The sequence below is a fragment of the Brassica oleracea genome, chromosome C9, assembly GCF_000695525.1.
Source record: "Brassica oleracea var. oleracea cultivar TO1000 chromosome C9, BOL, whole genome shotgun sequence".
Lineage (NCBI taxonomy): Eukaryota > Viridiplantae > Streptophyta > Magnoliopsida > Brassicales > Brassicaceae > Brassica > Brassica oleracea.
In genome coordinates, this window is record NC_027756.1 from 54,596,425 (window position 1) to 54,609,618 (window position 13,194).

At 27.9% G+C, this 13,194-nt stretch overlaps 1 protein-coding gene across 1 annotated transcript; it reads right to left on the bottom strand.

Annotated features, from left to right (window-relative positions):
- Positions 1-6,583: 6,583 nt before the first annotated feature.
- LOC106316841 (trihelix transcription factor GT-3a-like) lies at positions 6,584-9,423 on the bottom strand. Its single transcript, XM_013754704.1, has 2 exons — positions 9,027-9,423; positions 6,584-7,423 (listed from the first exon to the last, which is right to left on the bottom strand). The coding sequence occupies exons 1-2, from the start codon at positions 9,351-9,353 to the stop codon at positions 6,797-6,799; spliced, it is 954 nt and encodes a 317-aa protein (XP_013610158.1). The 5' UTR covers positions 9,354-9,423; the 3' UTR covers positions 6,584-6,796.
- Between the last annotated feature and the right edge of the window lie 3,771 nt (positions 9,424-13,194).

A 13,194-nucleotide genomic window follows, 5' to 3' on the forward strand; every position in this document is an offset into this window, starting at 1 on the left:
TAAAACAACACTAAAAATTATAGGCTTCAGTATATTAACCATTTACCAAAAACTGGATATTTTGTAGGGGTTAACACATAGATTTTGAAAAAAACTCAAAAATATGGCAATATTGTTTTAATGCATATTTTTATCATGAACTCACATATGATGATGGTCAAAGAGGTTTTAAACCTTTGTTGTCTCTATTTCTCTAGAAAAGAGATTTTGTTGGGGTTTGTTCACTAATATAGGGAGCATATGAAGTTTTACTAAATTAATTGATAAAAAAAACGATGCTCATGTACTATGAAAGAGAATTTAGATTACATTAATACAAATGTAGAATGTGTTTAGAAATTTTAAAACAACACTAAAGATTATAGGCTTCAGTATATTAACCATTTACTAACAAACTGAATATTTTGTATGGGTTAACACATAGATTTTGAAAAACAACTCAAAACTAAGGCAATATTGTTTTAATGCATATTTGTATCATGAACTCACATATGATGATGGTCAAAGAGGTTTGAAACCTTTGTTGATTCAGTTTCTCTAGAAAAGCGATTTTATTGGACACTAATTTATGGAGCACATGAAGTTTTACGAACTTAATTGGTAAAATAAATAGAACGATGAACATGTGCCATGAATGATAGTTTAGAATACAATAAAAAAATGTAGAATATGGTTAGAAATTTTAAAATAACACTAAAGATTATAGGCTTCAATATATTAACTATTTACCAAAAAACTGAATATTTTGTAGGGGTTAACACATAAATTTAGAGAAAAATTCAAAAAATAAAACAATATTTTTTTAGTATATATTTTTATCATGAACTAACATAAGATGATGGTCAGAGAGGTTTTGAACCTTTTTCATCTCCGTCTCTCTAGAATAGCGATTTTACAGTGGTTTGTCCACTAATTTAGGAAGCATATGAAGTTGTACGAACTTAATTGATAAAAAATAGAACGACGCCCATGTGCCATGAATGATAGTTTAGAATACAATAAAAAAATGTAGAATGTGGTTAGAAATTTTAAAACAACACTAAAGATTATAGGCTTCAATATATTAACTATTTACCAAAAAAAACTAAATATTTTGTTGGGGTCAATACGTAACTTTTGAGAAAAATTCAAAATATATGACAATATTGTTTTAATGTATATTTTTATCATGAACTAACATATGATGATGGTCAGAGAGGTTTTGAACCTTTGACAATCCGTCTCTCTAGAATAGCGATTTTACTGTGGTTTGTGCACTAATTTATGGAGCACATGAAGTTTTACGAACTTAATTGGTAAAATAAATAGAACGATGAACATGTGCCATGAATGATAGTTTAGAATACATTAATACAAATGTGGAACGTGGTTAGAAATTTTAAAACAACACTAAAGATTATAGGCTTCATTATATTAACAATTTACTGAAAAACAGAATATTTTATAGAGGTTAACACATAGATTTTGAGAAAAATTTTAAAAATATAACAATTTTTTGTAATGCATAATTGTATCATGAACTAGCATATGATGATGGTATGAGAAGTTTGAAACCATTTTTTTATCTCCGTTTATCTAGAATCACGATTTTATTGTAGTTTATCCCTTAATTTAAGGAGCATATGAAGTTTTAGTAAATTAATTGATAAAAAAAGAGAACGATACACATGTACCATGAAAGATAGTTTAGAATACAATATACAAATGTAGAATGTAGTTAGAAATTTTAAAACAACACTAAAGATTATGGGTTTCAGTATATTAACAATTTAGAGAAAAACTGAATATTTTGTAGGGGTTAGTTAACACATAGATTTTGAGAAAAAATCAAAAATATAAAAATATTTTTTAATGCATAATTGTATCATGAACTAGCATATGATGATGGTATGAGAGGTTTGGAACCTTTTTTTTATCTTCGTTTCTCTAGAATTACGATTTTATTGTAATTTATCCTTTAATTTATGGAGCATATGAAGTTTTACTAAATTAAATGATAAAAAATAGAACGATGCCCATGTATTATGAAACAGAGTTTACAATACAATAATACAAATGCAGAATGTATTTAGAAATTTTAAAACAATACTAAAGATTATGGGCTTCAGTATATTGACAATTTACTGAAAAACTGAAATTTTGTAGGGGTTAACACATAGATTTTGAGAAAAATTCCAAAAATATGACAATATTGTTTTAATGCATAGTTGTATGATTAACTAACATATGATGATGATCAGAGAGGTTTGAAACCTTTGCTGTCTCTATTTCTCTAGAAAAGCGTTTTTATTGGGGTTTGTCCACTAATTTAGTGAGCATATGAAGTTTTACTAAATTAATTGATGAAAAAAAGGAATGATGTTCATGTACCATGAAAGAGAATTTAGATTACATTAATACAAATGTATAATGTGGTTAGAATTTTTTTAACACTAAAGATTATAAGCTTCAGTATATTAACCATTTACCAAAAAACTGAATATTTTGGAGGGGTTAACACATAGATTTTGAAAAAAAAAACTCAAAAATATGGCAATATTGTTTTAGAGCATATGAAGTTTTACTAAATTAATTGATTAAAAAATGAGAACGATGCCCATGTACCATAAAATAGAGTTTATAATACATTAATGCAAACGTAGAATGTGGTTAGAAATTTTAAAACAACACTAACGATTATATGCGTCGGTATATTAACTATTTACCGAAAAACTGAATATTTTGTAGGGGTTAACACACAAATTTTGAGAAAAATTTAAAATATGACAATATTGTTTTAATGTATATTTTTATCATGAACTAACATTTGATGATGGTCAGAGAGGGTTTGAACCTTTGTCATCTCCGTCTCTTTAGAATAGCGATTTTACTTTGGTTTGTCCACTAATTTAGGGAGCATATGAAGTTTTACGAAGTTAATTGATATAAAAAATAGAACGATGCCCATGTGCCATGAATGATAGTTTAGAATACATTAATACAAATGTATAATGTTTTTAGAAATTTAAAACAACACTAAAGATTATAGGCTTCAATATATTAACCATTTACTGAAAAACTGAATATTTTATAGGGGACACATAGATTTTGAGAAATTTTTTAAAAGTATAACAATATTTTTTAATGCATAATTGTATCATAAACTAGCATATGATGATGGTATGAGAGGTTTGAAACCTTTTTTTATCTCCGTTTCTCTAGAATAGCGATTTTATTGTAGTTTATCCCCTAATTTAGAGAGCATATGAAGTTTTACTAAATTAATTGATTAAAAAATAGAACGATACCCATATACCATGAAAGATAGTTTAGAATACAATAGTACAAATGTAGAATGTAGTTAGAAATTTTAAAACAACAGTAAAGATTATGGGCTTCAGTATATTAACAATTTACAGTAAAAGTGAATATTTTGTAGGGGTTAACATATAGATTTTGAGAAAAACTCAAAAAATATGAAAATATTTTTTAATAAATAGTTGTATCATGAACTAACATATGATGATGGTCAAAGAGGTTTGAAACTTTTATTGTGTCTATTTCTCTAGAAAAGCGATTTTATTGGGATTTGTTCACTAATTTTGGGAGCATATGAAGTTTTACTAAATTAATTGATAAAAAATAGAACGATGCTTATGTACCGTGAAAGAGAGTTTAGATTACATTAATACAAATGTAGAATGTGGTTAGAAACTTTAAACCAACACTAAAGATTATAGACTTCAATATATTAACTATTTATCAAAAAACTGATTATTTTATAGGGGTTAACACATAGATTTTGAGAAAAACTCAAAAAATATGACAATATTTTTTTAATGCATATTTGTATCAGGAACTAACATATGACGATGGTCAAAGAAGTTTGAAACCTTTGTTGATTCTGTTTCTCTAGGAAAGCGATTTTATTTGAGTTTGTCCACAGATTTAGGGAGCATATGAAATTTTACTGAATTAATTGATAAAAAATAGAACGATGATCATGTACCGTGAAAGAGAGTTTAGAATATATTAATACAAATGTAGAATGTGGTTAGAAATTTTAAAACAACACTAAAGATTATAGGTTTCAATATATTAACCATTTACCAAAGAAACTGAATATTTTGTAGGGGTTGTTAATACATAGATTTTGAGAAAATAAAAAAATGTGACAATATTGTTTTAATGTATAGTTGTATCATGAACTAACATATGATAATTGTCAGAGAGGTTTTGAACCTTTGTTATGTCCATCTCTCTAGAATAGTGATTTTACTGTGGTTTGTCCACTAATTTAGGGAGCATACGAAGCTTTACTAACTTAATTGATAAAGAAAAATAGAACGCTGCCCATATGCCATGAATGATAGTTTAGAATACATTAATACAAATGTAGAATGTGGTTAGAAATTTTAAATCAACACTAAAAATTATAGGCTTCAGTATATTAACCATTTACCAAAAAAACTAAATATTTTGTAAAAACTAACACATAGATTTTGAGAAAAATTCAAAAAAATATAACAATATTTTTTAATGCATAATTGTATCATGAACTAACATATGATGATGGTATGAGAAGTTTGGAATCTTTGTTATCTCCGTTTTTCTAGTATAACAATTTTATTGTGGTTTGTCCACTGATTTAGGGAACATACGAAGGTTTACTAAATTAATTGATAAAAAAATAGAACAATGTTATGTACCATGAAAAAAAAAATTTAAATACATTAATACAAATGTAGAAAATGTGGTTAGAAATTTTAAAACAACACTAAAGATTATAGGTTTCAGTATATTAACCATTTACCAAAAAACTGAATATTTTATAGGGGTTAACACATTGATTTTGAAAAAATATAAAAAAATATAACAATATTGTTTTAATGCATAGCTGCATCATGAACTAACATATGATGATGTCAGAGAGGTTTGGAACCTTTGTTGCCTCCGATTCTCTAGAATATCGATTTTATTGTAGTTTATCCCCTAATTTAGGGAGTATATGAAATTTTACTAAATTAATTGACAAAAAATAGAACGATGTCCATATACTATGAAAGAGAGTTTGGAATACATTAATACAAATGTAGAATATAGTTAGAAATTTGAAAATCCCCAACAATCGACAAATTTAATAGGTACATGAGGACACATAACATTTTAAAAATCTTCATATTCAAATAACTTCGGAGGATAAATACAAAACAAAACATGTGAACTTTCAATTAATCAAACTGAATGACTATAATATCTCAACCACAATGATCTTATACACCAAAATCATCTTTACCAAAATCATCTTACAACTTATTGTTTCATAGATACAAACTAACCAAATCTTCAGACGGACAAAAATAATAACTTTATACATAAAACAAAATGCATGCAATACCAAAACAACTAAACATCTAATAAAAATTCAAACACAACCCAATCAAAGGTAAACCAAATTTACAACCACCCCGTGGTAGTTCATACGCTCAGTTGCTGATTAACATCAATTTTGCAATAAATTCTAGCCTGTGTTATAATGTGGAAAGCAGTTGTATTTTTTTAAGAAATATGACACACTAATTAGTTACTGCTTAGACCTACGGTAATGTTATTGACATAGTTTTTAATACTTTAATCTGAATCATACTACAACATTAATTACTGCATAAACCAAACACTTATACAATAACTAATTTTAGTAATTCCGCGCGAAACGCGGACCGGCCTAGTAGATTATATATATATGATCGTAAATAACGCGGTGAAGTAATGAAGGACAAATGTGAATTGGAATTTTGGAGCAAAGACTTTTGTTTGGCAACTGATAAATAGTTATGGACATTCTCATTAGAAGAATAAAGAAGGCATACATATAGCCTAGTAATTATATACCCTAATGGTTTTAGTTAGATGCTAATTTCATTTATATTTTTGATAATTATATAGTCTTATTAGGTATTCCAAAAGCAAATTGGAATATATATAGGGGCTTAACCGATAAAAGTAAAAAACTTATTCTCAAATTGATCAAATTGAAGAGAAAACACAAAAATATCGTTAAATTTAAGCAAGTTTACTTATAATTAGTACCACATGCATGCTTGTTGTACTTGTTATCTATTATAGATGAAGTTTTAATTCTCCCTCCCTTAAACTAAGGTTAGTTACTGCTAATATGCATCAGAGAATAATTTTTCTTTTCGAAAAAGCAGTACTATTTCAAAACTCGATTTTCCCAACAGCTTATTTAAAACTATACTCCCTCCATTCCTTAATGATAGACTATTTAGAAAAAAAATTTGTTTCAGAAAGATGTATTTTTTTCTATGATAAAATTGTAAACTTCAAGAAAATTAATTGACTGTATTGAATTACTATTGGTTAAAAATTATTGAAAATTGAAAATTGTAGAACACGATATATTTATTGTGGTAGTTTAATGTGTTTTTTTAATATGTGTGAAAATACTAAAAAGTCTATCATTTAGGAACGGAGGGAGTATATTATTAAGGAAACTGAAAATAAAAACGAGAAAATGAATTTGAGGATCTAACCGAAATCCAGCCCCAGCTTCGAGGTTGTCGTCTTCAACTATCAATTATTCATAAATAAAACAAACTTACATTTAACTAAGGAACTAGCTAAAATGACCAGAACGAGTCAGCTCTGGTGGTGAAGGGGTTGCGGCTGTAACTTCCGCAACCCGGGTTCGATTCGCGCTGGGAGAGACTATTTACATTGCTTGGGTTCCCGGCAAAGAGGTGAAAACACTTTTTTTTACACCAAAAAAAAAATAGCTAAAATAAAATAGAAAAGATTAGAAGCCTTGATGTTGATCATCATTTTTATCTTTGTTAAGCTTACTAAGCAAAATATCAATGATAGTATCTCTTTTCTGAGCCCTAGCTTCTTCTCTCAACCGTCTCTCATTCTCTCTTTCCATCCACCTCCTCTCCGTGGCTGATCTCTCCTCCTCTAGCTCCGACATTCTCCTCCGCCACTCTGTCTCTCTCTTCTCCCTCTCTCTCTCCTTCATCTCCCATGCATCTCTCCATTCTTTCTCCATCTTCACCGTTTGCCTCATAAAGTCCTCCAATATTTCTTTCAATGTACTACCCGCGGTTTCAGCTTTGGTACTACCTGTAATGCCTTTTCCTTTTTTCGCACGTTTTCTTGGATTAGTACAAGTACTAGTAGTAATCACTTTCTCCTGTGTCTCGACGAAAGCCACTAATTCCTCGTTGATGCTTTGATTTGGCTCTTCAGCCTCTTCCTCTTCTTCTTCGTCAGATGAAAACTGATGATTTTTTCTCTTCGAAGAAGTGCTTGCTTCCGTGGCTTCTGACCACAACACTCTTTGCATTCTCGCTGTGAAAATCGATTGGATCTCGTTGTAGTATGGGAACTGCTGCCTAATAGCTTCTGGCTCAGTAGTTTCACACGCCTGTCCCATTCATATCCAATATGTTTTATATATGTAGTACATACATTAAATATATATATATATACATATATATGTTATTCATGCATGTATATATATGTGAGACTATAAGCATACGCTAATATGACCATGTAGCTTAACCAATTTATTAATCCGCGCGTATATGTTCATCTATCATGATTTATGCTAGTTTTATTGACTTGCACTTAAAACGTACAACGTATGTACATACATGGGAGGATCTACACTGATGGCAACGGGGCACGTGCTCCCTATTAAGAAAAAGTTGGATTTTGTAGAGTAATCGGTAAGATGTCCCCACTTAAGCCCAGCTGCACGGAGTTCAAAACTCATGGTATGTATTGTTTTTAGTTTTTACTATCTCGCTATACAATTAATGGTTTTCTGACACGTCCACTTTTATCGTATCATTCTTAATTGGACCGTATCATTCTTAATTGGTATTAATAGCTTTTCATTTTTGTTTTATTATTAATATAATTTTTTTTCTTTTCTTTTTTGTCAACAATTTATCTTTTTTGTTAACATACTTTTTGTTTTATTTATTTGTCTTATTTTTTAATATTTTCATCTTACATTTCAATATTTTCTGAAGCATATTTTAAGTCCACTATTTTAATTGTAGCCATTCACAATTGCTGCTAGCAAACGAATAAAACTAACTGATATTCAAACAATAAAAATAAATTTAATATTCTAGAGTTCATTTCTTTATAATACAATTACCATAACAAGTTATATGTATCATATTGATATATATATATATATATAAACTTAAAGACTACTTTTCTATCTATTTTAATTATTTTTTTCTGCAACACTATATTCTTGTGCTTAATAACATTTGTATTTAACAAAATGGAAACTTTTTATAAGAGAATCATAAGTTAAAAATATGTTTATTATTTGTTACAGTTTATAAATGATTAAATTTATATATAATATTTATTATATATTTATTTATTAAATTTATATTATTGAATATATTTATTAATGTGCTCCCGTCTAGTCGTTGGTCTGGATCCGCCACTATGTTCATATCTAGACGTATTCAACTATCATGTGATTAGTAAAACGATACTTAATTAATACTTAAACCGTTATATAACGGTAACTGCAATTCTTTTGTGGCAATTTGTGAACACGAGCTATATGTTACTTACACACCAATTATTACCATGCAAATTGATCAGTTAAATTAACGCGTTAAAGTCTAATCTCTATCTTGTTTCCATTAATTAACGGCAGGATAATATCTAAACAACCTAAGATATTATGGTAAACTGCTTTAACAAAAAAAAAAGATATTATGGTAAACTAATTCATTAAAGTGTTTAATATAGTTAATCTACCATACACATATAGACTAGGTTTTCCGATATTCAAATTAGCTTAGTCAATATCAGCGCAAATGAAATAATTCATCCACTTAATCATAATATGAGAATGATGATATAGCATGACTCTAAATAAATGTGATGCATATACTTGTAATCCTGATTTCATATAGAACAATATACGTATATATATAGTTAGTGCGCATCTATAGAGAGATTCATTAATCGATAGATAGATGGAAGGTAACCTTGTATCTAGTGACGAGGTTCTTCCACTTGCTCTTACACTGTTCTGCGGTCCGGGCAAAACCCTTGTCGGCCATTTTAGCGGCGACGACTTCCCAAAGTAGCTTATTACGTTTGGTCTCCATGAAAGTCTGATCAAGCTCTTCTCTTATACCCAACAGCTCCTTTGTTTCCTCTAAGCTCCACTGTGGGATTCTCTCACCTCCTCCGCCGGGATCCATCGCCGCCGTCGTGCTCTGTGGCGGTGGAGGAAGCTGTTGCTGTTGGATCAAGTGATGATGCTGATGGTGGTGGTGGTGGTGGTGGTGGAAAGGGTTACGTTGGTCCATTATTGGGATCGAAGTCTTTGTGACGTTAGAGAGAATGAGATTAATTTTAGGGGTTCCTTATAAACGAAGAGAAGCTTCTTTGAAAAAGAGGAGAAGACGTAGAGGGAGAGATTTTAATTAATGTATAAGGTGGTGTGAAAAGAAGGTGTGAAATCGTCAATGGACGATTGGAGTATGGTTTTTTGTTTTTTTCTCTAGTTTTTATTTAAAATAAGATTTAATTTTGATTGAATATACTAGAAGGTTATACAATTATTTAGTTGAATAATATACGAATATCTCTTTTCTTTTAGTGAAAATGACACATTCCGCGATTAGATTAGAAAATAATAAAGTGTAGATTTAACTTAACGCATACTATATTTTTCTTCGTATTTCGAAAGTTTTTGAGGTACTTAAAATAGGCATCTCAAACAATTTAATTATAGGGGTAACTTGCATCAATTAAATATAAATATCGTTAGTGAAAGCTATACATAATTGATGATAAATTTTTATTTTGAGATATAGAAATCGATGAATTATGTGCATCATTTTAGCATTTTGTAAATATAATTTTGTTAATAATTAATACTGCGCTAATATTTCGTCACGCTTACGAAATAAGACTTCCTCATTTTTTTTTTCTTCACCCAAACTCAAAATAAGTAAATCATTTTTGGCTTTTATGGTCAATTGACTAACTAGATTCCCCCTTTTCAACAAATGGTACTTTTTGCGTCTAAATAATATATTTTGTATCAAAATATTCATAGTAACTCATTTTTATATTTTAACTATATTTTAATTATATATATAAAATTTTAATTTCTAATGAATATAAAATGATATATATAAACTTATAATTGTATTATGTAGAACATAAATACTGAATATTGTTAGATATAAAAAAGTTTATAGATCAACTTATAAATAAAAAATCTATCACTAAACTGAAGTTGTGAATAGTATGTAAACCATCTCGAATGATTCTTCAATTTGAAACAAAACATAAAATAGTAAAATTATTTATTCAACAATGCATCTTTTTCAAGAAAAATAGTTTATGAATAATGTTCCCTTAAATTTGAGGGAACACTACTTGTAAACTTATTTGTGCTAAATTTTTGTTTTAATAATTTAGTCTTTAAACTTTTATATATTTTATTTCATATTTAAAAATTCAATGTTTATGATTTATACTTTAAAAAATATTAATACTTCCATAATACAATTATAAGTTTGCATAATCATTATATATATATATATATATATATATTAGAAATTAAAATCTGTATATAGTGAACACTTAGTTTAAACAAAATTCTGTTTGGGCAAAATCTGTAAGTTTACAAAATAATAAGGAATTTTAGAATTAATAATAATTAGTAATAATATAATATACTTGAAATATTTTTGAGAAATAAATTAAAAAATCATTAGAGTAAAATACAAACTCATTTTAAGTTTATCTTATTTTGAGAGAGAGAATAAAAATAACCAATGAAAATGCCATATAAATTTATTTTTTCCATCAAAATAGTGCACTGTTAGAAAATATTCCTACATTTTCAACATATTCCCTCAAAATGAAATATTATTGGAGATGTTGTAAGTGAAGTAATGTGTTGGTCCACATAAAATATATAATCACCTATTGGATTATGACATACTCCCTCCATATTTTTTAAAATTGATATTTTAACTTTTATTTTATACAAAAATTATTGTTTTAAATTTTAGTAATCAAAATATAAATGAAAATCTAAAACTAAAATAGCAAAATTTTATTGAGAAACAAATTAAACTAAAATTTTAAATTAATAAATAAAAATATGTGTTTAGCTTTTATTAATATGTATTGATATCAAAACATCAATCTTATAAATAAATACATTATATATATATATATATATATATATATATATATCATAGCTGTTTAAAGGAAAAATAAGACATAAGAGAATCCATATTGAAAATTTCTCAAAAAAACATTTCCAATAAAATAAATAAAATAATAAAAAAGAGAAGAAAGTGTATAAAAGTGAGATGAGTATCTCATTTGAAATATATACAAAATTGAGAAACTCATTACATATGTGATATTCTAACTGAATTATTTTATTTAAATTTAATGAAAAATAAATTATTATAAAATATTAGTATTATATGGTTTAGATATCACTAGTGATACTCTAAGCAAACAGTTAGAGAAGGTTTTGTTGTTATGTATATTAAGTTAGTTGACACCAGACACCTAACGTTCCTTTCAATATAAGAAAGTATTAGCTGACGAAGAAGAAAAAAAAGAAAGTAATTACCTACTGAATAAAAGACTACAGTTATGCAGTACCAGGGAAAACAAAAACAAAAACAAAACCATACTTCATAATTTTAGAAGTAGAATATCTGTAACATGATTTTTTGAATATCTTTTATTTTGATAGTGTGTATAAAACAAATAATATGTACTTTGCATATTTGCACATAATACAAATGATAGAAATAGTTAAGGGACAAAGGATAGATAATACAAATGATAGAAATAGTAACGGGACAAAGGATAGATAACAGTGAACCAAGCTTATTATATGACAGTCGCAGACAAGTTTGTCAAAAATATATGTGGGGTTTGCATCTCTCTCTCCCTGATGTGTGATAAGAAAAGAAAATCACACAAAATCTTATACATTTCTGTTTCTTTTCTTTGAAGATTCGTTTGTGGATCTTCTAGGGTTCTTTAACTCTATGCTTGTCGAAAACTTTTAAAAACTTATGAGCTAAAACTCATACTTATATTTCTTTTCCGCATTTTAATCGAAAGCTTGTTACAAAAAAAAAACAAAATCTTATAAATAAAAAGGGAAAGAATAGGGGATTAAGAGAGTCAGGGGAAGTGGTCCGTTTCTGATGAACCGTGTTGAAAGTCAACAAATATTACATGACATGCACTGGATTTCGCTCCCACCCGTACCTTGCAAATTCTGGATTGGCTACTTGTAAATTCTATGGAATTCACACATTAAAATATACTATCAATTTCTGTCGAGTGGAATATTATAATAGTTTTAAAACTTAGTTAATTTTTATTGGATCAATACGACCGTTTTGCATTCCATTTGTTGAAAAATAATAATTATAAGGGGTTTTAGCTTTTTAGTTCTCAAAAAAAAGAGAGGGAAATTGTGGCGTAAAAAAAGAAAAAAGAATGAGAAACAAAAACAAAGGATGATGAATAATCTTGAACAATTAGCTACGCGGTGTGTTGTTAAAATCCACGTGTAAACGCTCACTATATGTTGCCGACGTGGTGATCCAGAGCTCAGTGTTTAGATCTGACCCACCCCCGCTCTTTGGTCATTTACTTTTAAAAGATTTTTCTCCTCGTGTTTATCCCCTTGGTGTTTAGCAACTACAACTTTGCCACTCATATTATTCAAAAATTAGTTTTCTATGCTTTAATTTAATTTTTGACTATTTTATTTATTTAGGTGGAAGTAGGCCTGGGACAGATCGGATATCCGGGCAATTTTATGATATTCGGATCCGGATCCTTATCCGACGAATCCATAATTTTATTATCCTTATCCGGATCTGGGGTTCTCGGATATCCGGATCCGGATTTAGATCCTTAAAATAAATAAAATAATAATAATAATATATATAAAATATTAAAAATAATTTAAAAATAAAACATATAATGTTTTTAATTATTTCTATGTATAATATTATAAAATTTACATACAATTTACATATACTATTATAAAAATGAAAATATACTAAATAAAATTAGTTTTTATATATAGATATTACTATTTTTGAAATAGTTATTAATAAAACTTACGGATCCGGATATCCGGAC